Source organism: Gossypium hirsutum, chromosome A12 (assembly GCF_007990345.1).
Source record: "Gossypium hirsutum isolate 1008001.06 chromosome A12, Gossypium_hirsutum_v2.1, whole genome shotgun sequence".
NCBI lineage: Eukaryota > Viridiplantae > Streptophyta > Magnoliopsida > Malvales > Malvaceae > Gossypium > Gossypium hirsutum.
The window spans coordinates 104,201,723-104,227,212 of NC_053435.1; the positions used below are offsets into that span (position 1 = coordinate 104,201,723).

At 32.1% G+C, this 25,490-nt stretch overlaps 4 protein-coding genes across 9 annotated transcripts; 3 read left to right on the forward strand and 1 right to left on the reverse strand.

Moving 5' to 3' along the window:
* The first annotated feature begins 818 nt into the window (after positions 1-818).
* LOC107936414 (SNARE-interacting protein KEULE) lies at positions 819-9,150 on the forward strand. Of its 3 annotated transcripts, XM_041083515.1 has the most exons (22): positions 868-1,107; positions 2,238-2,398; positions 2,526-2,584; positions 2,709-2,790; positions 2,936-3,014; positions 3,480-3,530; positions 3,638-3,734; positions 3,883-3,915; positions 4,436-4,561; positions 4,634-4,822; positions 4,913-4,996; positions 5,084-5,182; positions 5,485-5,561; positions 5,969-6,065; positions 6,640-6,765; positions 6,845-6,940; positions 7,400-7,519; positions 7,632-7,709; positions 8,043-8,233; positions 8,387-8,477; positions 8,582-8,671; positions 8,760-9,150. In XM_041083515.1, exons 3-22 carry the CDS (start codon positions 2,540-2,542, stop codon positions 8,811-8,813), a joined length of 1,905 nt encoding a protein of 634 aa, XP_040939449.1. In that variant the 5' UTR covers positions 868-1,107; positions 2,238-2,398; positions 2,526-2,539; the 3' UTR covers positions 8,814-9,150. The 3 variants fall into 3 exon arrangements, with proteins under 3 accessions (XP_040939447.1, XP_040939448.1, XP_040939449.1); XM_041083513.1 differs by lacking the exon at positions 2,238-2,398 and having other exon boundaries at positions 819-1,107; XM_041083514.1 differs by lacking the exon at positions 2,238-2,398 and having other exon boundaries at positions 819-1,107; positions 7,635-7,709.
* A 475-nt stretch (positions 9,151-9,625) lies between these two features.
* On the reverse strand, positions 9,626-12,632 carry LOC107936415 (methylsterol monooxygenase 1-1). Its single transcript, XM_016869139.2, has 5 exons — positions 12,138-12,632; positions 11,662-11,984; positions 10,627-10,774; positions 10,494-10,526; positions 9,626-10,040 (listed from the first exon to the last, which is right to left on the reverse strand). The coding sequence occupies exons 1-5, from the start codon at positions 12,465-12,467 to the stop codon at positions 9,960-9,962; spliced, it is 915 nt and encodes a 304-aa protein (XP_016724628.1). The 5' UTR covers positions 12,468-12,632; the 3' UTR covers positions 9,626-9,959.
* Positions 12,633-14,625: 1,993 nt separating this feature from the next.
* On the forward strand, positions 14,626-17,032 carry LOC107936384 (UPF0161 protein At3g09310). Of its 3 annotated transcripts, XR_001694391.2 has the most exons (6): positions 15,277-15,521; positions 15,621-15,680; positions 15,763-15,903; positions 15,996-16,208; positions 16,533-16,596; positions 16,718-17,032. XR_001694391.2 is itself a non-coding variant. In XM_016869110.2 (4 exons), exons 1-4 carry the CDS (start codon positions 15,335-15,337, stop codon positions 16,052-16,054), a joined length of 447 nt encoding a protein of 148 aa, XP_016724599.1. In that variant the 5' UTR covers positions 14,626-15,334; the 3' UTR covers positions 16,055-17,032. The 3 variants fall into 3 exon arrangements, 1 of the variants encoding a protein (XP_016724599.1); XR_001694390.2 differs by having other exon boundaries at positions 15,258-15,521; positions 16,533-17,032; XM_016869110.2 differs by having other exon boundaries at positions 14,626-15,521; positions 15,996-17,032.
* A 5,954-nt stretch (positions 17,033-22,986) lies between these two features.
* Positions 22,987-24,587, forward strand: LOC107936382 (uncharacterized protein At4g22758). 2 transcript variants are annotated; one of them, XM_041083516.1, is made up of 4 exons: positions 23,032-23,212; positions 23,246-23,613; positions 23,810-24,023; positions 24,116-24,587. In XM_041083516.1, the coding sequence occupies exons 2-4, from the start codon at positions 23,284-23,286 to the stop codon at positions 24,337-24,339; spliced, it is 768 nt and encodes a 255-aa protein (XP_040939450.1). In that variant the 5' UTR covers positions 23,032-23,212; positions 23,246-23,283; the 3' UTR covers positions 24,340-24,587. The 2 variants fall into 2 exon arrangements, with proteins under 2 accessions (XP_016724593.1, XP_040939450.1); XM_016869104.2 differs by having other exon boundaries at positions 22,987-23,613.
* The last annotated feature ends 903 nt before the right edge of the window (positions 24,588-25,490 follow it).

The window sequence follows — 25,490 nt, forward strand, 5'->3', positions numbered from 1 at the left end:
AAGTAACTCTTGCAGCATTTGAATTGAAACCCCTTTAAGACTGTTATCAGCCACAACTATAAGCCCTTCATAGAACTTAACAATCTCATCTGGAATTTGTTCATAAGATTCAAGATGATTGCCATCGTCATCCACCAAAACTCTACTTGATTGCTTCTTTTGTTTAACAACAACCATAAAGTGAAAAAACTTCGTGTTTTGATCTCTTTTGCATAACCATTTAGCACTAGCTCTTTGCTTATAGAAAGCCTCTCTCCGCCTCTTCCAAATCTTGAAGATCAGCCCTTAATCTACTCGCTCAACATTCCAGAACTTACATTTGATGATAAATAGACTAACTAAAGATCCTCTATTTCCTTCCTTCTCATTGTCACCCTAGACTGATTATTCACAATAATTGAGCTCAAAACCTCCTCCTAACAATATCATCATTATAATCATGAACTTTTCACTTAAAAAAATATTTACTCTTATTTAATTAAATATTACAATAATAATTATGTGAATCAAATTAAAATTTGAAGAGTATGAGTTTAAACACATTTAAAAAATAATTGACAAATTATTTTGTTAGTGTAAAAAAGGACAAACGAAACGGACCTTTTCCCAAACGGAGAATATCGTAAAACTCAAGGAAACGAGGAAACTTCCCAACAGGAAATACAATTACGATCCTCGTCATTTTGTCAACAAAGACAAGCGATCGATGTCAAAAAAGTAATTTCATATCCACGTAGACCCCCGGTCCATTACCTTTCCTAGTCCCAAACGGGATCGCCAAATAAATATATTTTTGCCGTTTTTTAAATAAAGAAAAATAAAATCCCATAACATCAACTTGCCTTTTTCCGCTTTTAACTTGTTTAATAAAAATAATCATAATTAACTTCGATTTGGCAAAAGGGAAAAATAGCTCCATTCCCTTCCCCTCTTTTGTTTGGTTCCCTTCACCTTTTCTACTCTGATTACTCTACGATCTCCTTCTCCCCGGTTCTCCATTTTAACGGATCGGTCCATCGGAGATTTCAGAAACGATGTCGTATTCGGATTCTGATTCTTCCTCCGCCTCTGGCGACTACAAGAATTTCAGGCAAATCAGCCGTGAAAGTTAGTCTTTTTCATCTTTTTGCTTAAAGTTTCTTTTTCAATCCAATTTAAAGTTCTAATATCAATATTCTGTAATCGTTCTGCTTAATCTATCTCGTTTGACAATTGTTCGTACTAGTTTGACTTAGTCATAAAATTTCAACTGCATATTCTTCGGGATTAATTTGTCAGTTAAGTTGATTCCCAAGGACTAATTCCGTAGCTAATGTTTTCCAGATTTGACTGAGAATAAGCTTTTTAGGAAGTCCTCTTATTTTCATAAAAAAAAGTTAATTGAAAATTAGAAGGAAAATTTGGAAAAAAAAAGGGGGGGTAAGATATCGTGATTTTTTTCGTAACTAAAATGCGTAACTGTAATTTTCTTGATTTTCTGTATTAAACATGGATAAAAAATGTCGAATGACCTGGACATCGAACAATGCTAACTAAAACCTAAATTTAGCGACGTGAACTGTGCTACATGCTGGCACTATTAGCATTTTCTTTCTTTTTTTCTTTTTAATACAATACCTGCTTCTACCATACCCCCAGCCCTTATGTCATAGGAAAATATGTGCTTAAGTGCACTCGAACCGGTGATCTGGTTGTTGCAGTGGTAACGATTCTGATTTCCAACCGAGTGAAAGACTTAATCGGCAGCAATTTTCCTATTTTTTGTTGCTGAGAACCATTTTAATCATTAATCATCATCTTTCTGGAGATTAGAAGAGAGACTTTTTGTATGAGCTATGGTTGCTTATACTGTATAAGGAGTATCCCACTAACTTTCTGCTACAAAATTATGCAAAATATGAAGAAAAGAATAAGTTAAAGGTAGCCTTTGGGAACTTGAATTTCAAAAGTACTGTAAATTGAGGGTTAATGCACATACAAATGTAATATTCAGGATTATTTCTCAAATTTATGGATTTGTTGTACGCCTATTTAGTAGTGAATTTGAAATTCCCTGAGTAATTTCTGAATTTGACAAATTCATGCTTTTTATACTTTCCAAATATACATTAGATTGGAATCCAACTAATTTATTCATAAGGTATGCAGTTCAATATAGTAAATGAAATGCAAATCCATATTTTCAAATTCATATTCCAGAAATAACATAAAGTAGTTGTGATTTTTGCACATTGTAGAAGATTAGTGATGTTTGACCAGTATAGTCGAGGCATATGTGTGCTAAAAGTGAGGCGTCCAACAGTTAGAAATGCCACTGCCCCTAGGCAAGTCTTTTATTGACTAGCGAAAGTTTTCTGCCTGGGCTTCATCTAGTGTTTACTGTTCCTTTTCTTTCAAGGTTATTATATTATTTGGACTTTGTTTTATTTTTTATTGCTCTTTTCATGCATTCTCTAAGCATGATCTTGTTCCTGACTAGTTTTGCGCTTGATTTAATGTTTTATACATAATTGATGCATGTAAAGGATTATTACATGAAATGCTTCGTTCTGCAAAAGTGAAAGATTCAAAGTCTACTTGGAAGGTATGCTAATCATCTTGTTATTCTTTTTGGTCATTTATTGGCTGGCTCTTTTTATTGCTATTGTTTTATTAGTTGCAAGAAATGCCATTTTTATATCTCTTGTTTTTCAATCCCTTCTAAGTAGGTGTTGATCATGGATAAAGTTACGGTTAAGATAATGTCTTACTCTTGCAAAATGGCTGACATCACAGCAGAAGGAGTTTCACGTAAGCTGTGTTTCTTTTTTATCATTTTGTAACTGTTGCATAACAATTGGTCTCTCAGGGTGTAGAATTGAGCTGAATCTTAAATCTTGAAGCCTGAAGGATCATTTTCTCCAGCTACTTTAATGATTCTAGTCTTGTTGTGCAGTGGTAGAAGACATATACAGGCGTAGGCAGCCATTGCCATCGATGGATGCTATATACTTCATTCAACCAACCAAAGAGAAGTAATGTATCTTACTTTTACTATTAAGTCTTTAACTAGTGTATTTTCCATTTTGGACTGGGTTTTATGTGCAGATCATATTTTAATCCATTTTCTTCCTACACTTATTTAATTTTATATTTACAGGGGCATAACAAGTAGTACATTTTCCAACAGTTGCAAACCATATTGAGCATCTTTCCTGTGTTATGTCTACATTCATAGTCTTGACTACCTATATCTTAGATGAATTCTTAATAAACTTCCACTATCAGAAGCTAACCTTGCTATATTTTCTAATTAGAAGTCTCCCCCTATTTAAAGATGCTTGCATGGATGTATGCGTTTTGCAAGATGAAGTTCTGTTAATCAGTTTTAAGAGAGCCATTTATGCGAGACTTATATTCCATAGTGTAACATAATCCTATTACTCCTTAATCCATGTGTGTTTTCTCACCCTTATTTCTGCCCTTGTTTAATTTTGCAGTGTTATTATGTTCTTATCAGACATGTCTGGAAGGACACCCTTATATAAGAAGTATGTGCAAGACTTACTAAATAAATGTCCTTATATTCATGGTTATGTATCCTGAATTTTGAGTACATTAAGTTTCTGATGAACTTTTACGTTGGCATGTGGAAAAGGGCATTTGTTTACTTCAGTTCACCTGTTCCAAGAGAATTGGTTGCACACATCAAGAAGGATTCAAGTGTCTTGCCTCGCATCGGTGCATTGAGTGAGGTTAGGTTTTTGTTTTTCAGATTGGCCATTGCTTGAAGCATCGATTGCAAACTAGTCACATTGTTTTGTCTCCCCCCATCCCCGCCCCCCTTCCATTGATTACTGAGCTGTCAGTAGGTGCTCATTGTTTTTTGGCTGGCATATGCAGATGAACTTGGAGTACTTTGCAATAGATAGCCAGGTATTTTTTTGATCTCTAAGTTGAATACCATACAACAGACACAGGTTGTCAGAATTAATGTTGCACAAATTCAATTGAAATAGTGTTATTTTTTTTAGCTTATATGAGGAATTACGTGGTGTCTTCATAACATTTTGAGAATCAATGAATTTCGGTTTGCTTTGAGCTTGCATAAGAATTTCAAGGTCACATTTTGAGATGCAAATTTTGGTTAAAATTAACAATATGAAAAGCCATTGTGGTTTAAGCTTGAAAAACTTCAGTTGAGGAATAAGTATTATATTTATATGCTTTTATATAACCGCTGACATGTCATATCTTAGGGAAGGAGATTGTTTTCTAAAACAACCTCAATTTTTAAGCAATGTCTTTCATGGCAAACTTATACACTATATTTATAACTCTCTAGTCAAGCTTATATGATCAAACTTTGTCTAGCTAGTTGTTTCTCCTAATGATGTTAGATTGGTAATGGCTTGTCACATTGTTATCAACTTAACTTTGTTTTTCTTCACTACAGGGTTTCATCACTGATAATGTGAAGGCGCTAGAGGACCTTTTTGGTGATGAGGAAAATACTCGCAAGGGTGATGCATGTTTGAATGTGATGGCTACCCGCATTGCTACAGTTTTTGCTTCATTAAGGGTATATGCAACGGTTTTTGAATCTTGATTCTCAAATGCACGGAACATTTTCTGAGACGTGTTTATTTTTCAGGAGTTTCCTTTTGTTCGTTACCGGTCTGCCAAGTCTCTTGATCCAATGACCATGACTACTTTTCGTGATCTAATTCCCACCAAGCTTGCAGCTGGAATCTGGAATTGTCTTGTGAAATATAAATCAATTCCTAACTTCCCTCAGAAAGAAACATGCGAGTTGCTCATCCTTGATAGATCTATAGATCAGGTTTTCATATTAATATTGGTTGCAAGTAATGACATCTACATTGTATATTTGTCCAGTTTTCTTATAACAAATGGTTTATTTCATATCTAGATTGCTCCTGTCATACATGAGTGGACTTATGATGCCATGTGCCATGATTTATTGAATATGGAGGGGAATAAATATGTGCATGAGGTATGCTCCATCAGATTCAATGTGTGTTCTTAAATTCACCGGGAATTTTCTTTTGGTTTCTGTATACTAAGCAAGTGTACTGTTCAGGTTCCAAGCAAAATAGGAGGCCCTCCTGAGAAAAAGGAGGTTCTTTTGGAGGAGCATGATCCAATATGGCTTGAGCTTCGCCATGCACATATAGCAGATGTATGTATGGTGCTTCTGTACCTTCTACACATGACCTACATTTAACCTTTCATTTCACTCAAGTACCAATATTGGATATTTTTCAGAGAAATCAAATTGGCTTTTCAAAAACAAAAAACAAAAAGTAATAAAATACATCTCAAATTAGAGTTGCATATAAGATCTTGCCTCCCACTTATAAGGAAAAGCTTGAATAAAACTGAACGCATCTGTGTATGGACCATATCCTTGTCCAAAACCCCTGAGTCCGATCGACATAGCGTTTCATGTTAAATGCTGATTGACCCTTGGTTTATTGTTAGGCTAGTGAAAGGTTGCATGAGAAGATGACCACTTTTATATCAAAGAATAAAGCTGCACAGCTTCAACATGGTTCAAGGTTTGTGTAAATGTTGGTTTTACTTTGTTTTATTCTAAAGAATGAAGTTCTAGGGATGTTGTTTCACCTTGCACTTTCTGATTGTTTCATCATGTTGTGATCCATTTGATAGAAAATTCTTTCAATTGATTTTGAGTCTTTATTTTATGGTCCTATATTCGTTATTTGATATTTTGATTATTGAAGCTTGATAGTTTTCAGCTCAATGATTTGTCTACCTGGTCATAGTCATTTGCAAAGATTTCACAACAAATTTCTAATACTGAAATGCAACTTCTGACAAATTGAGTTAAATATTCTGTGCCTGATGAAGCTATAACATTTTCTACTAACTGATCCTATTTGAAAATTTTAGCTATGACATGACTCTTGTTTCACCTTGAAATTCAAACGTATTTATATTATAGAGACGGCGGTGAAATTTCAACAAGGGAACTACAGAAAATGGTTCAAGCATTGCCCCAATACAGTGAACAAATTGACAAGCTCTCCCTTCATGTAGAGGTTAGTTTCTTGTCCATTTGAAATCATGGAACTATTTGCCCCTGATTTCTGAATTGGTTAGCAATGAGAAGCTATCTTTCTTACCAGCCATTTCTTACCTACCTTTTTGAGTTCTTTGAACATATTCTTTGTCACTCTTTCATTTGAATTGCTAGATATTACTTATTGATTCGTAATTAGCTCTGTAGCATCTCTTTTTTCTTTTATCCTATATTTCGTTAGTCAATATCCAAATTTTATTAAAGCTTTCTATGTGAAACAAATAATTCACATATTTGGATGAGTCATGGGAGTCTTCACTTTTATCTGCTTAGGCATGTGTTTCCAGATTGATACCATCTCATTTCGGAAATGAATACGCACTTAACTTATTAGTTGTACCTTCTTTTCATGTTAAGAACAACCAATATTTGCCTAAAAAGGATGATTGTTAATGCTTTCAAGCTTCATTTGTTGCCTGACCAATTTCAGATGTATGAATCAGGATATCTTATAACTGAAAGAGAATGTACCTTATTATCAAAGACATATTGTAGGATCCATGGTTTATGCTGGTTTGGTTTTATATTTGCAGATTGCTGGAAAAATAAACCGAATCATCAGGGAGCAAGGGCTTCGAGAACTTGGGCAACTGGAGCAAGATCTTGCTTTTGGTGATGCAGGAATGAAAGATGTAATTAAATTTCTCTCTACTAATGAGGTAAGAACTTTCAAAAGTGTAAATGGATGTATTCTACTTTGTTAATGTTACTAAAAAATAGAAATATCACTTTTTGCAGGTAGCATCTCGCGAAAATAAGTTGCGCTTATTGATGATTCTAGCTGCCATTTACCCTGAGAAGTTTGAGGGTGAAAAGGGTCTTAATTTAATGAAGGTTGCTTTTATTTTCACTATTTTTGTTTTTTCTGTTTCATCCCCGCCCTTCCCTTGTCCTTTCCTATATCCTTTTCATACAGTGTTTGGTAGGAATGACAGAAGGAAAGGAGGATGAAAGGAAAAGCTACTCTTTTATTTCCATCATTTCCTTTAAATTAGGAAGGAAATAGTCAAATAGGTGACAGGATGTAAATGAGTAGATTTAGACCCTTTCTTTTTCTTGTAATTTCAGACCTTCCAAATGTGAAAGATACTCTTTCCAAATTTGGACCTCTATTTTCCATTATTCTTACCAAACTCAATGAAGGAAAAATAACGTTTCTTCCTCTCTTTTTTTCTCTTTCCTCACCTTTTCCCCTTCCCTCCATTCTTTCCTTCCTACCATAGTATGGACGAGGTCAATTGTTAACAGATAGCTGATTATAGTTATCAACCAAATGCTTTAACTTTTTGTCAGTTAGCAAGACTACCACTTGAGGATATGACTGCTGTGAATAACATGGCATTGCTTGCACCTCCATCAGAAGCCAAAAAAAGTTCAGGAAGTGCTTTCTCTTTGAAATTTGATATGCATAAGGTAAACTTTTGGTTGTTCAATTTCTGCTTATGGTGGTCGATTTGGTGTTGCTATTTACTTGTAAATATGGGTTCTTTTCTTCTTTCATGGTCCTTTGCTTGTGAATTGCCAGAAGAAGCATGCAACTAGGAAAGACCGCAGTGGTGGGCAAGAAACATGGCAATTATCTCGCTTTTACCCTATAATAGAGGTGAGACAGAAACACTTCTGTGGCATGCTTTTCCAATGTATTTAGTTTTGTACTATGTCCAGATTGCAAAATGCTATTTAATTAATGAGTGCTTCTCAACTTAACCCAATAAATTTGTCTAAGGCGGTGTATTATATTTCATGCGTTTCTAAATCTTTCAACGAGAGTATTTTTTGCAATTGTCTTGTTATATAATTGATTCCTACAGGCTAGATCTTTCAACAACTTATCCAAAAAGAAAGTAAAAAAATGATCTTGCAATTTTCCATCTGACACTTTAGGAGTTCATGGCAGAACAGCCGGTAACACATGGATTTATTTGTCCTTTTTCAGGAGCTTGTTGAAAAGCTTGGCAAAGGAGAACTATCAAAGGATGATTATCCTTGCATGAATGATCCTAGTCCAACTTCCCATGGCACATCTCACACTGCATCTGTACATGAAGCTCCAGTTGCTCATTCCATGAGATCAAGGAGGACACCAACATGGGCTCGGCCTCGTGGCTCCGATGATGGGTATTCGAGGTCCTGACCATGTCAATTACCTTTATACTCATTATCACTTTTTTCCCCACTGCTGTATCTGCCAGTCAGGACCGGCAACCATTTCCTTAATGCTATTGCTTTCCTATTTCTATGTGATCTTTATTTTAATGTTTTTTTCCTACCTTATCTCAGTGATTCGGTACTAAGACATGCATCGAGTGATTTCAAGAAGTTCGGCAAACGCATTTTTGTGTTTATAGTTGGTGGAGCTACGAGATCTGAGGTATGAAAAAAATTAAGATGTCCTTCCCAAAGACAATGTGATTATATTGTTAAAATGATTGAGCATTTCTGATACTATTTTATCTCCTAAATGTCCATGTACAGCTAAGAGTCTGCCACAAGCTTACGGGAAAGTTGAATAGGGAAGTTATTTTAGGCTCAACCAGTCTTGATGATCCTCCACAGTTTATCACGGTATTGAATTTCGAACGCCAAAATTATTCTCGTTTCTACTTGGCAGATATTCTTGGCCCACTAACTTTTTATTTGTCATGATATTCAGAAAATGAAGCTGCTGACAGCACACGAACTGTCTTTGGATGATCTACAAATATAAAAGCTGGAGTAGGAAACTAGGAATGTGCTTCTTTACTCCATCCTGATTTGATTTGTAATCATAGAGTGTGTCATGCCATTTCATTCTTACCCATTTTTTAACACTATAATGAAAAATGCCTGCCCCTTCTTGATTGTTCATTGCGACTTGCCTGTCTGGCGTTCGTTGTCATTAGCGTCGGAGCTTCATTCTGGGTTGTCTATTGTAATTGATGCACAGTAAGAAGTAACCAAGAAATTCGCCTGTATAAATATTACTGTTGTTGTAATTCATAGAAATAACCCTACTGAATTTTGGAAACACAAAAACATAATTGAAGCCTTACCCATTTTGTTTACCGAAAGCCCAAATTATCTGGATTTATCAGTCCGTCCAGGATGGTATATCCCTCCGAATAATAGGATTCCTACACCCTAATTTTTCCATTTCCAGTTCAATAGACATTTCTTAAAGATGGTTTTCAGTTCCTAATTTAAATTCATCTCTAAGAATATGTAGACAAGGGCAAATGGACAAATGGATCATTTAAGAATCTGCCGATAACCCAATTCTGGTTGAAGCAACTAAAATTAGATCTAAAAGGATGAAACTGAATGGAAGAGATGAAGATTGTGGAAAATGTGGGTCAAAATTAAGAGCTAGTGGGGCTGAAATTTAAAGCTCAGCGGATGAGTTTTGCATGCATTGAAATTGTAGGTGCATCTGGCCGTCAAATACAAAAAGAGGCCGTGGGGTGTGCATACCAAAAATTTTCTTTTCAACTTGACATCAAATATGGATAAAGAATATGGCAAAGTTGAGAAGATGACCAGTGATCAACAAATGGAGATACTATACTTAACCCTTTAAATAATTTTGGGGCACAACTCAAAATACACACCATGATTCTGATTTATAGTTTCTTAGCTTAGACAAAAGGTTGTAAAGACAGGACAGACTTTAAAACCTAGACAATGAGAACTGATATATATTCGTCAAGCTACACCAGAAATCACATTTCAAAATGGCTGTGTTACTCTTCATCTGAATCACTTAAGAAATGTACACTAACAATGATGTCAAGTTGAAATCAGATTTCCATGAGTCGTCACGTGCAAGAGGTATGCTGAAGAAGCTGCTCCAGCAAGTTGCTCTGTTGATGAGCGTCTATTCTGATTTAAGATCTTGGGTAGGAACATAGAATGAAGCCCCATTCTGAGCACCATTAGCTTTAGATTGCTCTTTCAACTGAATCATGCGAACAATGAAATACTTAGAAGAAGAAATGAAACAAAACTCTCATTCTGGAAATCATGATGTGTGATTACATTACAATAACTAAGGAAAAGAACCCAAGGTCATGCGTTCAAAATGGACTCTAGGTGAAGTATATAGTAAGCATGAAAATTAATTTTTGATGATTGAACTGGATGATGCTTGTCTTTCAATCAAGCTCTATGAGTAACCATCAAATGCTTAAGAGTAAACTATTTTTAACTTTTATCCATATCGTCCACCAATGATATATTAGTATCCTTAGAAGCAAGTTAGAAATAGCTCGGTTTAAACCAATCAACCCATTCACATCCTATTACAGTATATTTTGTAGATAATCATGATGTCCCATTTGCTAAACCAAAGTTGAAATGATGGCTTTTGGCAAGTAGCAAAGGATACAAACAAAAGAAGTGAGCAACTTACCTTCCTTAGGACCTTCTTATGGTATCGATAGCCCTAATCACACAAGAAAGAAATTTGTTACCAAATTAAACTATCAGCTGATAGCACTAAATCAAAGAGAAAAAAAAAAAGTAACCATGCATTGCTTGATTACCTTGTCAGTGCCATAGATATAATCACAATAAGTAAAAACTGAAGCAAAGTTGCTCTGGCTTTGTTCTCCAACATAATGATGGTAATCATGGTAATCAGCACCACCATAAAATGGGATAAACCTTGTGGGTGCCCAGGGGAAATCATATCTGCATTACACAATTTATAACTAAGCTAGGCTTCCAAGCATGAAAGTCATATGTCAATTCTTTCATCTCTATGCTTCTTTCATCACTCAAAACCACTTGCAGCAATTACTCTTAAGGAAGCTTTATGAGATAATATATTAACAAAGGGCCAATTTTGTACACCCCTTAACCAGAAAAGAAAACATACATAAAACTACAGTAGCATATTTTTCAAGATGTTGTTCCTTCAAAACCTGCCCTTTATGACAGCAAGAGTCAACTTATACACAAGAAAAGATGAAAAGGAAAATATTTGCAAGTTCTCTCACTACAGATTTTGCCTCCATAATAGACCCAAAACCAATTTATATCGGATTTAGTAATTAGTCAGATTCAGACATCAATGGTAGAGTTATATGTAAGTAATTTTCTACTATATGAGCATAGTAGGATATCAATACCAGTAGTTTGTGCTTTAGTTATTAACTAAAATAGCTTCCTTGCAGAAACTCTTAAAAGAGCTGCTATATGACTATATCAATAGTAACCATGGATATCTTGGCAACCCAGTTAACTCAAAAAAGTGCGTAAAATGACTACACTTCACCAGAACAGAGCGGTCATTGGGGTGGCCGGAAATAAATTTTGAATTATAGCTTTCATTTTGAACAAATATAAGGACATTATGGCATCTTTTTCATAATTTTAGCTAAAACTGCATTCCACATCTTAACTGGTTCAGTAGTAAACCCTGCTAACTATTTCAATGTACAAAAAAGATTGTAGGTAAAAAGTAAAGTTGACAAGAGAAGACATGATCCTAGCATGCATCAAGCAAAGGTAAAATCAAAAGAGCAATGACTAAATTGGAAAAGTAAAATCAAAGAGGTTTAGCGGAGAAAGCATACCCACTGTGTGTCTCTATTGCTTCGATTTGCCGTAAAGCTATCCAAAGCCAAAATGTGATCATATGTCCCGGAGCAATTGCAGGCCCAAGAAAAGATGGAATCCCAAGGATCAAAATTTCCAGCCAATGAGCATATGGTGCAGCAAACCCAATTGGAGCAGCGTATTCATGGTGAACCCGGTGAATGTTCTCATAGCCCCATTTACAATGTAGGAACCTGTGAATCCAATAATTGGTATAATCTTCTATCATGAAATATACCGTCAACTGTGACAAAATCTCCCACACTGACGGCAATGGCAACCCTGTTTGAATCCCAATCATCTGCCAAGGACACACATACAATCTCAACTAAAATGCAAATCCCAAGAGAAAAAACAAATTTTCAACTATTAACAAATCATATTGCCAAAATCTCCAGCTTTCACAAAAATTGGAGCTGAAACGAAAATCCCAAAAATTGGAGGACCATTTTACCTTGACTGAAGGATAAGACACTAACTGTAAAGGACCCACGACAAGAACGAACATCCGCATTACATCTTTATAACACTTGAACATCTCAGAGAACGACAAGCTAACTTTGGGCTGAATCTTGTACTTATGGAATCCCAAAGATTTCATCATCTCCACAAAAACCAGCGGCAAAGGCACCAAAGAGAATATCAGAAACAAAAACAGAATGTTGTGGCAGTAAAGATAGTAATCCGATTTTTTAGCCGAGTAATTGAACCACAATGTCTCTGCCATCGTCAGGTTGCGTCCGAGGAATGTAACAGCCTCCTCGATTGTATTAAACGGCAACATTTTTTTTATGCGTAGCGGCGGTGGCGGCAGCGACTGCTGCTGGTGGTGGGTTTATTGCAGTCAGAAGATGCTGGAATCGACTGTACCTTGCATGACTTAAATAGTAAATTATATGAAACTGCGGCTCATAATAAAGTGGTAATTATTATTATTTTCTTGGTCGTTCGTTTGTTTCCACTAGGAAGGAACCAAAATATATACTGCTGTTTTAGTTTTTTTTTTTTTTTTTAGTTAAAGTTGCTATGGTTTTTTTTCTTGAATTTTGCCTATATCTTTAGTAATTTTGTTAATATTAGTTAAATTTATTTTAAGTAATTTATGATTTTTTTAATTAATTTAGGATGTGTTTGATAAAAGTAAATATTGATTTTGAATAGTTTTGGATCAAAGATAAATATATTACTTTGATTTTTTTAAATAATTTATTTCATTTTTTAATAAAATAAAATCAATTTAATATTTTTTACTAATGAGGATTTATCTATCTATTTATCTCATTCCAATAGTTTTTTAAACTATATATTAAATAAAATATTAAAATAATTATTAAACATATTTAAAATATTAAATATACAAAATTTTCAATGAAAAAACATATCTTAAAAAGGTGATATTATTAGAAAAACCTTAAAAAAAAATTCTTTTTTCTTCGAGTCTTTCGCTTATTTTTTGTTTTGCCTAGCCATTGCTTGCCTTTCCTCCCTCCTACCAACTCTTTCTTTCTTTCCTTCTTTCTTTTTTATTCTCATTCATTTTACGTGTCTATTTTGTGGTCTCATTCATTTTCACAAGTTATGATAGGTAGATAATAGCGTTTGTTGTTTGTCGATTTGGACATATTGTTGTCTTTAAATTTTATATGTTTATTTATTTATTTTTTCATTATTTAATAAATTTTTAGTTCCAGAAATTTTTACATTTTCTAACATATTTTTTAGTCTTATTTATACATATAACTTTCTAATTTGTTGAACACTCCACTCTTTAATATATACATATATGGTATAATTTTATCTACTGCGAATCAACTAATAGATAACATGTTATTAATATCTTTTAGTTAAATTAACTTTATTTTATCTTAAATGATGTGAAATTATATTAATTCACTAATAATATACAAAATTCTCAATGAATCATATATTAACTCATATATATTTATTATATTTCAGCCCTTTTGACAAAAGAAATAATAATATTTTAGTAATTATAGATACTTAAGTGTAGCAGGTTAAATTCTACTAATTAGACTTATAGCGCACACGTGATTTGGGGGAAAAAATTTAATTAATAAATACATTTATTAAAAATTCACATAAAAATTAATTAATACTTTTTTTATAATCATAAAATTAATTATTTATCACCCATGGTGTTCTGGATTAAATTTTTATTATAAATATTTTTATTTATTATAAAATAAATAAAATTTCCCTGATAAATATATAATTTAATTTATATACAAGTAGATATTTTAATATTTTTATAACAAAATTAATGCATTATTGATTGATAACATCAATGTAGTAAAACACTTAAAACAAATATCTAATACAATTAAAGATTTTACAAAATAAAAATAAAAATAAAAAAGCAAACATACGTTATATTAAGAAAAGTTAAAAAAGTATGACATAAAAATAAAATAAGTGGTTCATTTAAAAAATAAAAGTAAAAATGTATTTTTTTTAATTGTAATATGAGTTTGATCTTCATGTAATACATCTCGATCAATCAATACCACTTAACTCGCAATATTAAGCTTGGTTAAAATTTTATTTCATTGATTTAAAGTATGTTGTATGTTGACAGAATGCGATTTTTTTTCAAAAAAATATTCATCAGAATAATTCGTGAAATTTAAAATAATAATAAAATTTGTGGCCAAGAATTTCTCAAGCAACTAGATGTGTATGTATGAAATTGATGGGGGTATGATCCACAATTTTCAACTAGTTCTAGGTTAAAACTGAATCTTGTCCTCTTGTTCGGCCACGTGACCCGCCAGTTGGATACTGACCCTTAATGCGCTCTGCCTTGGACAAGGTACACGTGATTCTTTTCCCTTTGGAACTTTTAAATTTAATAATTTAATCACATAAGCCTATCTATCTATACCTATACCTATATAAACAAAGATCCCATAGGATCTTACATGCCGACACCGGGCAGGGGTTTAGAGATAGTGGTACATGGCTTAGCTATATCTGATGGGTTATGGGCTTAGAGAAAAATTAGAAAACAAGGTAAACTACATCATCATTATTCACTAAATTATATATAATTTTTCGTTTTATTCATTTAATTAAAAATTTATAATTTAGTCATTAAATTATTCAAAAATTTTTATTTAAATTATTAAATTATTAAAATTAATGTTATATGACTTTCTATGTACATATTATTTTTACCAATTAAAAGTTCTCTTTCAACTTCACTTTTACAATTTAATTTTTTTTATGAAACAATTTTATACATCATAAAACTATAAACCATAACTCAAACAATGTTTTCTCTAATCTTCGACACCAGTCATTAAATCGACTTAGATTAAAGATATGTTCTTTTACTCGTCGATGATTACTGATTCACTATACTAATTAGATACTGATGATGGACTTGGAATTATGTTTTTAATTTATAAAAATTATAATAACTTATTTTTGTGTTTTTACTTTTTGAAATTGTATTAACAATAAATTTTTTTCATAAGTTCCTGTACCTCACTCGGATGAATACTAGGTTGTATTTGTTGTTCAACATGGGGAACAAGTCTATTTAGTGTGAAACGATGCCGTTAGATTAGGAAAATGAAAACTATCTAACAATACTAATACACACAAAGAAATGAAGTTACAGAAACAGTCATGGCGGTTCTTAACTCTCTTAACTACCAATGCCCCTTCATTCCCTTATTAACTAAACCCAAAAACCCTAATTTCAATTCTCTCAAGTTTAACCCACATCAAGCTTCCAGGTTTTGTTTTCCCAGCCGTCGCTGCGTTCTCGTTAATGGCACGCTCCAAAATTCTCACCAAAACACTCCAGAAGAAGGTCCCTTTTTTACTCTCTCTGTCTTTCTCTCCCAATACCAAGTCGATTAAAAGTTTCAATTCCTTATTTAACTAATTAGGTTTTCTTTATCCAATTCAGATGATGAAGTTGATAATTTAGGGGTTAAAGCTGCTTTATCCATGCTCAAATTCTACAAAAGTAAGTCTATTTTTCTTTCTTTCAACAAAGAAAAAAACTGAATTGTTCTTGCTGAATTAAACTGAGTAGTAAATTGAAACAGGGGAAATATCGCCTGTAATACCAAAGAGTTGCCGGTTTGTTCCCTCGTGTAGTGAGTACTCAATGGAAGCATACAAGAAATATGGGGTTGTAAAGGGCACAGTTTTGACAGCTTGGCGTCTTTGCCGTTGCAATCCGCTTGGTAATTTAACTTTTTTTCCTTTAAAAAAGAACAGAGAGAAAGATTTATAGTATTGATAATTGGGTCTAATTGAAAATTTGTGGTGATTTTAGGTGGGTCAGGATTTGATCCTCCAAGGTGGTTTGATGAGGAAAAACCCACAGAAGAATGAGAGATTTGGTTTTGTATTTCTCTAGTTATCCACATCAACATCTATGCTTAATCGTTGAATTCTTGTTGGAACTTAAATGAGAACAGCAGCAGTGCAGCTGTGTTTTCAAAATCTAGTTTAGAGAGGTCACCCTGCTCTAGTTTATATTAATACAGTAATCAATCGCCACCCTAGCTTGCTACTGATTTTTCATCATGAGTCCATTTCACGCTATTTCTTTCACTTTGACTCACTCACTTTTTCAAATTCTTCATTGTTTCACATTTCACACTTTCATTTCCTACCAATCCATTGCGTAAAATAGCTTAGAATATAATATTTCGAATATAATTAAGCATATTATATTTGAATATATATATATGAAATAATTGAGCATATTAAAATATTAATTTATTGATGAACAAAATTAACATTGATACTAGAATGTATATATATTTTCTTTTTCCTTTTCTTTTCTTTTTACTAATTTCTATTTTAGGTTTGGTGGATATGTTGCCCGCTTGGTTTCCTCCTCGAGGAAAGCTCTTCGGTGTGGTCTTTTGGTATGTCTTCGTCAAATCTCGTTTCCGGCCTCTCTTGACCATTGCTTGTTGGCCCTTTTCCCCCTTTGGGGAATTTAGGGATTTATTTTGTTATTGCCCCTTTTTGGTACTTGTTTTGTAGATTAAGCTGTTTTGGTGCCCTTCTTTGGGTTTCTTGCGAGTACTGCTGGCCCCAATTTACATACAGGAGCTACGATGAATCTTCGCATCAAGGGGACCGTAGTTCACACTAATGATTAGTGCTCTCTTAAACGAGCATTCATCCATCCTGTGCTATTGCACTAGAGGTTGTGGCATGTCAACAATCATTCACTGCCTGGCTAGATTTTCTGTCAGCTTGGCATGGTAACTTCTGAAATGACATACATGCTATTAGGGTTGAGAAAAAAAATTGATTAAATTGAGAAATTGAGTCCAACCATCAATTCAATTTGCATCACATTACATCAATTCGATTCGGTTTTGTTTTATTCCTTTGGACATCGAAAAATCCAAAAAAAGGTTTATTTTTTTAAAAGCCCAATATTTTTTGAACATATGAGTTCAATATGTAAACTCATTTAAAACTTAAAATAAAGTCCATTGCTTCTAAATTTTAAATATAGTTTATATTATGCTTTTATATATTCTATAATTAAATAAAAATAAATCCTAAATCTAATTTTAGTGTGTCAGTCTCTCATGAATTTATTGCTCAGTTATTATTGTTGTTAAAACTTTCAAGAATTCAAGTGTTTATATATATATTTTTACTTATTATGTACCATATTATTTCATTATTTTTGTTGTTAAAACTTTTAATTTTTTAGTTATCATTATTAACATTTCCAAGTTGGGTGTTTTTTTATATCATTACACGTTAAGAATTATAAAATATAAATAATTTAATATTTGACTATGTTTAGTAAAAATGATTAAATCAAGGTTTAATTATATTTTTAATAATCATTTATAATTATAGATTTTACAAATTATTTTTTAGATAAATATATTAATTGAGATTTTATATATAATTAAAAATTTTTAAAATTATCAAATAGTGTCTAAGAAACATAAAATAAAAATAATTTTTATCTAATTACAGTTGAAAAGTTTAAATTTAAAAATAATTTTATCTAAATAAAATTTAAAAACTCAAAATTCAAAAATAATTTGAAAACTCGAATCGAACTGAACCGATTTAGTACAATTCAGTAATAATTGGTTTCTTATGTTTATCGGTTTGATTTTATTCAAAAATAAAAATTAAATTAAACATTCCGAATCGAGTAAAAAACTAAACTGAATCGATATCATCCCTATCTAATTGTCTCCGAACCGTTTTTAAGGTTATGCACCTCGACTCCTTTTCGTTTTCCGGCCGAATGAGGTATTATTGTTTTTAATAAAAAAAAATTGTTATGAGAAAAAGGAGGGTTCCCATTTGTCGTTTTATATAATTGCATATAAATGATGAGTCACGAGTCGTGATTAGTCTTTAGTTCAAGTAGAAAATATATTATTGGGGAAAAACCCAATGAAGAAGCAATAGCATGCGAAATGAACATACTATTGATGAATACTATTAATCCTCACGATTTTTTCCCCTCGAACTCAAAGCATAGCACATGATTTTTCCAGGATCATGATTAGGAATGTATAATTTATCCATGGTTTCACAGTAAATGATAGGTTATGTTATATAAATCATATAAAACCAGATGGGAGTAATATTGATATTTTAAGAGATCTCAAGATTAAAATAAATTTTTCATAAAAATTTGGAAATCACTTTATTCTTTTTCATTTAAATTTATTGATTTCAAATTTAATTACTATGACTTTAAATATTGTATTAACTATGGTTTTTTTAGTGTTCCTCTACTCTCGTAAGGAATCTTTCTTTGCGAGACGTTCGAAGGAGTGCAATGAAGAAAGGATGTTGATGACACCCCTTTCAAGTACTTCGGGCGTCAATAGTTCTGATGTCCTAGTGTCCTACTATAGCTTCATCTTTCCTCCATTGTGCAGAATGGTAGTTCTATTTTTCCTTGAGTCTGGACTATGTTAATATCTTGAGGATTGTCTTTGGCTTCGAGAAGATTATTCTTCTTCCTTTCTCAGTTTCTCTTTATCCCTCCAAACTCTTTCTTGAGCATATTCTTGAAATTAAGCCTAAAAAAAATCATTCTAGACTTATAACTCTTGAGAATCCTTTTCTGCCCTTAGATCTTAGCAATATTCTTCATATTGACAATTTGCGAAATGGGTGAAAGAAAATGGATGAATACATCCATTTTTCCACTACTGAAATTGTGAATAAGAGGTATGATAAACCTCTATCTCATCTTTTTGGTCTTGATGTCTAGATCCAACCTGGTGTTGATCATAGGAGGCATCTCTGTTTTCTTGTCCATGGTGATAGCTTTTTGAGGGTAGAGACATAACTTTTCATTTGCTTCCCACATATTTCGTGCTTATTTTTATAACAATCAAGTTATATAAGGCGTTAGGGTAGGCAATGATGGTGGTTCAGATTGTAATGGAGTAAAGAACCACCAAGTATGGTGATTTTTTGAGTTGTGAAGGATTTTGAGTAGTGGAGGTTGTAAAATTAATCTTAAGTATTTTTTTTATTTATTTTGGTTTTGGTGTTGAGAAGAGGTATTTATAGAAAACGATTGGCTTGACCAGAGCCTTAGCCATCAAGTACTTTGCTTCATAGGTGCAGAGGGTAAAATGGTGTATATATTAAGTAATGTGGTGTTTTGGCAATGCTTAGACCATCTTCTTAACTAGGCTTGGCTTCATGGAGTTTTTCTTGTCTAAGCATCAGGTGATTCAACGAAGAGTAATATGAGTAACGCATAACAAATATCAACTTTGCCTTTCTTTTTATTAATTTGTATCATATGAAAAAGAAAAGTAATGCTTTTTACAAGACAAATGTGATGATAAAAATGGTTCGGAAGAATTTGTTGTTACAATTGTAGCAATGAAAATGGAGTATTTAATATTGAAGGTAATCCCAATAAAATTATCTAAAAAGATATTTTCATTTTATAGTATATTATATAATTTATATCATTAAAAAATAAATATTTATATTATAATATAAATATTAAAGAATATGTTAATTTATTTATACTAAGAAATTTGATAAAATAATATATAACTATTAAATATTAAATAAAAAGGTTTATATGTTTTGAACTCCATGTGTTGGCTTAATGGTTAAGAGTGTTCACCGTTCCAGATGTGGCCTAGGTTTGAGTCCCGCTAGTTGAGTTTATTTTTCGGGCTTTGCCCTATTATTATGATTAAAAAAAAAAGACTAATTTCAACTAAATTAAAAGCACAACATATAAGGGGCTATTTTGTGTAGAAAAAGGCAAAAAAAGCCTTTTTTTATATTTTTTTAACGCTTTCAAATCCAATGGGTTATAGATAGTATTTGGATTCTCAATCAAATATGCTTTCAGTACCAAACAAACATAAAAATGGTCAAATTTTAAAAAGTAAAATAATCTAAAAAAAGAAGAAGAAAAAGATGGAGTGCTTATAAAAGATGAGTTTTGGGAGGCCAAAATGGAAGATTCCCATGTTTTAAGGGTTAAGAAACGAATCAAACATTCGGGGTAAGCAAATATTTAATTAATGAAATTTGTTTGGACTTCATTGTTGCGTTTTCTGCTTTCAAGTCTTCTTTGGACATATTCCCCAAACCCAATATTTTAACCTCTTTATTCCTTTCTTTGTTTAGGCGAGCCACATCTATAGATCTACCCTCGTTTCCTAGCTTTTCCAATAACTTAATTTATTAAAGTTAAAAAGATTAAAAAACCAAGTCGATTAAATTCTAGTTTGATTAATATTAATATTATTGTTAATACAGGAGGACGTGAATTCTAATGTATTGAAGTGCATTAAAGAGGGGCTATATATAATTCTAAATATTATATAAAAAATAACAGATATTATACGAATCTATAATTAGATTAATGTTAAAAAAAAAGAAGAAATCAAAAAGTGAACAAACATGTGTTGATTGTAAATGCCATGTGTCATGACTGTGAAGAATCTCGTATTGAAAATAAAGTTATAAAAATATTATTAAAAATAATAATTACATCATCATTTGATTTTTTAATAAATTACACATAAAATAAAATAAAAATTATATATCTTTACACTTCAAAAAAATATATATGAATGTAGGACTTGGAAAATGGTTATGAAAGAATTTTAATCGGGACATTTAATAAGATATTAAGTGATGTAATACAGTTAATAGAAATAAATATAATTAAATGAAGCAAGTGGAAATGGCAGTCCAAGAAGTCAATGGCCATGGCATTTCATTGGTTTATGGAATAGTTATCCTTTTTCCAACAATAATAAATTATTTCCTTTTCAACAAAAACTCATTTGTCAATCACTACAAGAATCTAAGCTTTTTAATTTACTACAAGATTTGGGAAACTATAATTTGATATTTTTGTGATTTTTTTATAAATTTATTTTTTAAATTTCTTGTATGACACTTAGATTACATGAGTTTAAATTTTATTATTTTTCATTTCTCTTTCAATATTATATTAATAATAATAAATACATAAATTATGGCACACTCTAAGGATGAAAATAAATATATAAAAAATTTATAAAAAAATTGACGTAAAACTGAAATTGTAAGATTAGTTCGTTTGGTTCAAATTTATTTATAGGTATGTATTTTTAAGATTTTAAGTTGTTGTCACCGTCAAATGGGTCACAAGTTCCGTAGGAAAATTATGAACATGTCATTTTGTAATTAAAATAAAATATATTATTTGAGAGTTCTTTAATTTTTTTATTTAATAAATAAAAATATAAGTATGGTGAAATTTAAACACAAACTAATTGCATTAATAAAACTTTTAATTTACCAATCAGCTAAAATTTTATTTTTATATTTTTATATATTTTAATTTTATTATACACGTTTTATTGCTTCCATCATTTGTGTATCTTCTATAATTATTATTTAATCTCTTTACTAAGTTGGTGTCACTTTCAATCGGATCACCAACTTGATTAGAAAAATTACAGAGACGCCATTTCGTAATTAAAATAAGCTATATTATTTAAATGTATTTCAGTTTTTATTTAACAAATAACCAATAAAAAATATGCATATAGTGAGATATTAACCCAAATTAAATGCATTATTAAAATTTTTAATTCACCGTTCAACTAAAATTTTACTTTAATATTTTTTATAAATTTTAATTTTATTATAGACACTCGCCAATCAAGTCTTTGCTCAATTGGTATAGGTATTATTGTCAATATAAAAATACGTGGGTTTAAGTGCACTGAAACTTATTATCTTTCTATTTATGGGATGTGGAGGAACTATGAGTAATTTTAAAAATTATGACAAAAAGAGAAGTATTATTTAAATCGAAATGAATTAACAAATTAGATTAAGATTCAATTGAAAAATTAATTATTTTTAACCTAACTGATTGAACTGATCAAACAGACAAATCAATAATGTAGCCGATTTAACCACGGATCCGATTTAGAAAACGTTAGGATTTCTACTAAATTTAAAAGGAAAATGGAATAAGTAATAATTTCGGCGATGACGTGCTGGCGGTGGACTAGACCTGAAAGTGGTCCCTACCTCACAGCAAATTGGCTAATGCTAAAGGCAAAAAGGTGCAATGTAATATTTATGGTCAAATTTCATTATTAATCTTTTAGTCGAAATTTTGAAGTTTTGAAATTTAACCTTAATTTTAGTGGTAGTCGATAGATTCAGTTAATTAAATTTTTACTATTTTAAAAATATTATACAACTAACATATTATTATATGTATAATAAAAGTTAATTTATTATTTTTACAATAAGATCACATTATTTTAGTTAATAAATTTAATTTTTAGTGTTTTAACTTAAGATTAAAAATGTAAAATTCGAAAAAACATAAAAATATAAAATATAAAATTGAAAAGTATAGACTAAATTTATAATTTATACACAATATTAGATAATGGCAGGATTAGAAACATATAGGGATTAAATTTTAGTAAGTATATTATAACAACAAAATACACAACTGACATATAGTACAAGAACTAAATATATAATTCTTATAATTATTTAGAAATTATCATTTGAATTATGATTGAAATTTTAAATTTTAAAAAAAATAAAAATTAAAAAATTATTAAAGTGTAATATAAAAATTAAACACACAAATTATGTATAGTACATGAACTGATAATAGAATTTATAAATATATATTTGATAATGGGAGTGGGGTTGTTGGATTTAATAAATAAATTTAGTAAAGATAAGATTTTTTTTTCTTTTTTCAATTTTAGCTTCTTTTTTTTTTGTTCAATTTGTGAAGACATGATTTGGGAAATTTAATTACATATCCCGTAAGAGAGAAAAGACATGAACAACCCAAGCAAAACATTACTCGGGATCCAAGACAAGAGAGGAAACAGCCTGAAAAAACCAACGCCAAACCCAACTAGACTTAGAATCCAATACCCTAACTCCCCCACACTCCCACGCAAACTGCCAGTAACAACCCTATTCCAACTGCCATTCCCTCTTTCCTTAAATCCTTGTGTTTCTCAATAGACAAATCTTAAAAACCAACAAAAGACACAAAAAACAAAGAAACCCCGATCGGCCCTCTTCATTTTATGTCCGAAAAGAGTCTCCGACGACGGCTTCCTAGATGCCGACGACCACGAATTCCGCACCCATCGCCGACTCCAAGGCCACGGACGCCTCCCCCACATCGCCGATCGTTGAGAAGGTCGTCCAAGTACGACAGGATTCTCAAGCGATGTGCTTCTGAACCATGTCTTTGGAGCAGTATCGGTGAAGATCAGCCAAGTAGGAGTAGTTTCGTGGGATCTGAAGCTGAAAGGGCGCCTTTCTTTAGGCCCCATACTTGTACTGGCGTCTTCGCATCTTCCCCTTCTTTGCTGGGTTTTTGCTCTCCTTCTTCTTCAAAGCAAGGTTTCGAGGTATGTTCACTGGTCTAACTTGTTGCCGTCTGTTTTTACACTGCTTTTGTTGAAATTCGCAGTATATATTTTAATAAAGTCATTCATGTTAGTAACCCAGAGTTGATTAATCAATTGGGGGTTGAAATCCAATAGTAACTGAAGTGTTGATTATAGTACTAGTGTAGAAACTGAAGTGTTGAATTGTTTTGTTAAGTTTGGGAGGCAAGGCTACAACAAAGACGCTAAGGTTGTAATCAATGTATCAGTTGAAGGAAGTCCAGGACCAGTCCGGACCATGGTCAAATTGGGGTCTAGCGTCGAAGACACCATAAAGCTTGTCGTAGACAAGTATGTTGAAGAAGGGAGAACCCCTAAACTTGATTGCAGTTCAGGATTGGAATTGCATCATTCTTATTTTAGCCTTCAAAGTAAGCAGCCAGCCTCATGGGGTTTTTGTTTTTTGTTTTTAACATTTTGATGCTCATTTTGATTGCTGATGACTGTTAATTGGGTTGAATAGGTTTGGATAAATCACAGTTAATTGGGGATGCTGGAAGCAGAAGCTTCTATCTTAGAAAGAATAGCAGTGGGCATAGTAGCAATGGTGCATCTACTTCTTTTGTTGATCCAGGAAGACCCAACCCTCCTCCTGCATTTTTGGTTCCGGGTTTCATTGCTCGAAAGCTCAGCAAAATCGTAAGAAGAACGCGTCGGCTCTGGCATGCCTTGGTTTGCTTGAAATGATGAAGATAACCTGCAGGAATTCCTGGATCATATATATACCATTATTAGAGTAAGACAACCTATTATATAATGCTGCTCGGAAAAACAACCTTAATCATATATTAGCTTATTCTCATACTTTTTTTTTTTTTTTGCTTTCTCCCATTCTTTTTAATTGGGATTGGCTTTATGTTATTTACCCTCATTTTGTATGATTGTTTGTATCTTGTAAATTGTATATTACATTCTGAGTTATCAATTTACTTGAAGCACATGATTTGTTGCTACTTTTAACAGTTTAATATCCTCTATTGCTTTGTTTTCACATTTCAAAACAATGAAACGTCTCAAAGCTCATGTCTTTGAATCATCAATCCATTGGAAATAAAAAAGAAATTAGCTTTATCGCAATCCATTGGAACAGAAGAATAGTAATACACCACGGCTCAAAAATAAAGCAGGTTGATATAAACTAGAAATATCCTCTGCTTCTTTTCAATTAAAATGTTACACGTATGAGAAAGCGTGTTCTGCTGATGATAAAAAAGGAAGAAGCATTTTTGTCATATTCGCCGGAAAAAGCTCAAAATTTTGGTCGGTTCGATGATCTGCAGAGTTATGTTGGGTTTTCGTTTTGATGGTCGGGTTGGGTTAGGTTCGATGATCGGCTCAAAATTTTTCTCATTACTAAACTCCCAAATCAGAAGGATTCATACGAAGAAAACAACCCCTAAACACCCTTTTCCTTATGCATTAAGCCACCAGAGTAAATGCCATACCCAAAGCGAAACAAAAAATTAAAGAAAAATCTGAAATTTTAACAAAACATAGAAAAAAAAAGAAAACACAAAAATGGACCTAAAGACATCAGCTTAGGCAAAACACGATCCTCCTGTAATACCCCAAGATCCAAACACCAGAGGAAGCCATACTTGTATTAACTTTTACCCAACCTAACTCTCGATGATTATCTGTTACTACTACTTGGATTGAACTTGAAGAAAGACCCGTCAGCTAAAAATGTAAAATTCAAATCCTTGAGATAAAAAAAAAAAAAAAAGAGTTTGTGTTTTAAGTTAGGCCCATTTATACATCTAGTGCACCATGTCAATTGCCAAGACATGTTGATGTTAAAAAAACCATAAGAATCCAAGAAATTCTTATTGCCCAAT

Bases quoted from the DNA above. Each gene is read 5' to 3' on its own strand.
- LOC107936382 (XM_016869104.2), top strand. From the start codon at position 23,284: ATGTCCGAAAAGAGTCTCCGACGACGGCTTCCTAGATGCCGACGACCA. The intron at 23,614-23,809 runs GTATGTTCACTG...TGTTTTGTTAAG, and splicing joins CTTCAAAGCAAGGTTTCGAG to TTTGGGAGGCAAGGCTACAA. The intron at 24,024-24,115 runs GTAAGCAGCCAG...TGGGTTGAATAG, and splicing joins TTCTTATTTTAGCCTTCAAA to GTTTGGATAAATCACAGTTA.
- LOC107936415 (XM_016869139.2), bottom strand. From the start codon at position 12,467: ATGTTGCCGTTTAATACAATCGAGGAGGCTGTTACATTCCTCGGACGC. The intron at 10,775-11,661 runs GTATGCTTTCTC...TGTGTAATGCAG, and splicing joins GCAATAGAGACACACAGTGG to ATATGATTTCCCCTGGGCAC. The intron at 10,041-10,493 runs GTAAGTTGCTCA...CGCATGATTCAG, and splicing joins ATAAGAAGGTCCTAAGGAAG to TTGAAAGAGCAATCTAAAGC.
- LOC107936414 (XM_041083513.1), top strand. From the start codon at position 1,035: ATGTCGTATTCGGATTCTGATTCTTCCTCCGCCTCTGGCGACTACAAG. The intron at 4,562-4,633 runs GTATATGCAACG...TTTATTTTTCAG, and splicing joins CAGTTTTTGCTTCATTAAGG to GAGTTTCCTTTTGTTCGTTA. The intron at 5,183-5,484 runs GTATGTATGGTG...GTTTATTGTTAG, and splicing joins GCCATGCACATATAGCAGAT to GCTAGTGAAAGGTTGCATGA.
- LOC107936384 (XM_016869110.2), top strand. From the start codon at position 15,335: ATGGCGGTTCTTAACTCTCTTAACTACCAATGCCCCTTCATTCCCTTA. The intron at 15,522-15,620 runs GTCCCTTTTTTA...TATCCAATTCAG, and splicing joins CCAAAACACTCCAGAAGAAG to ATGATGAAGTTGATAATTTA. The intron at 15,681-15,762 runs GTAAGTCTATTT...AAATTGAAACAG, and splicing joins CATGCTCAAATTCTACAAAA to GGGAAATATCGCCTGTAATA.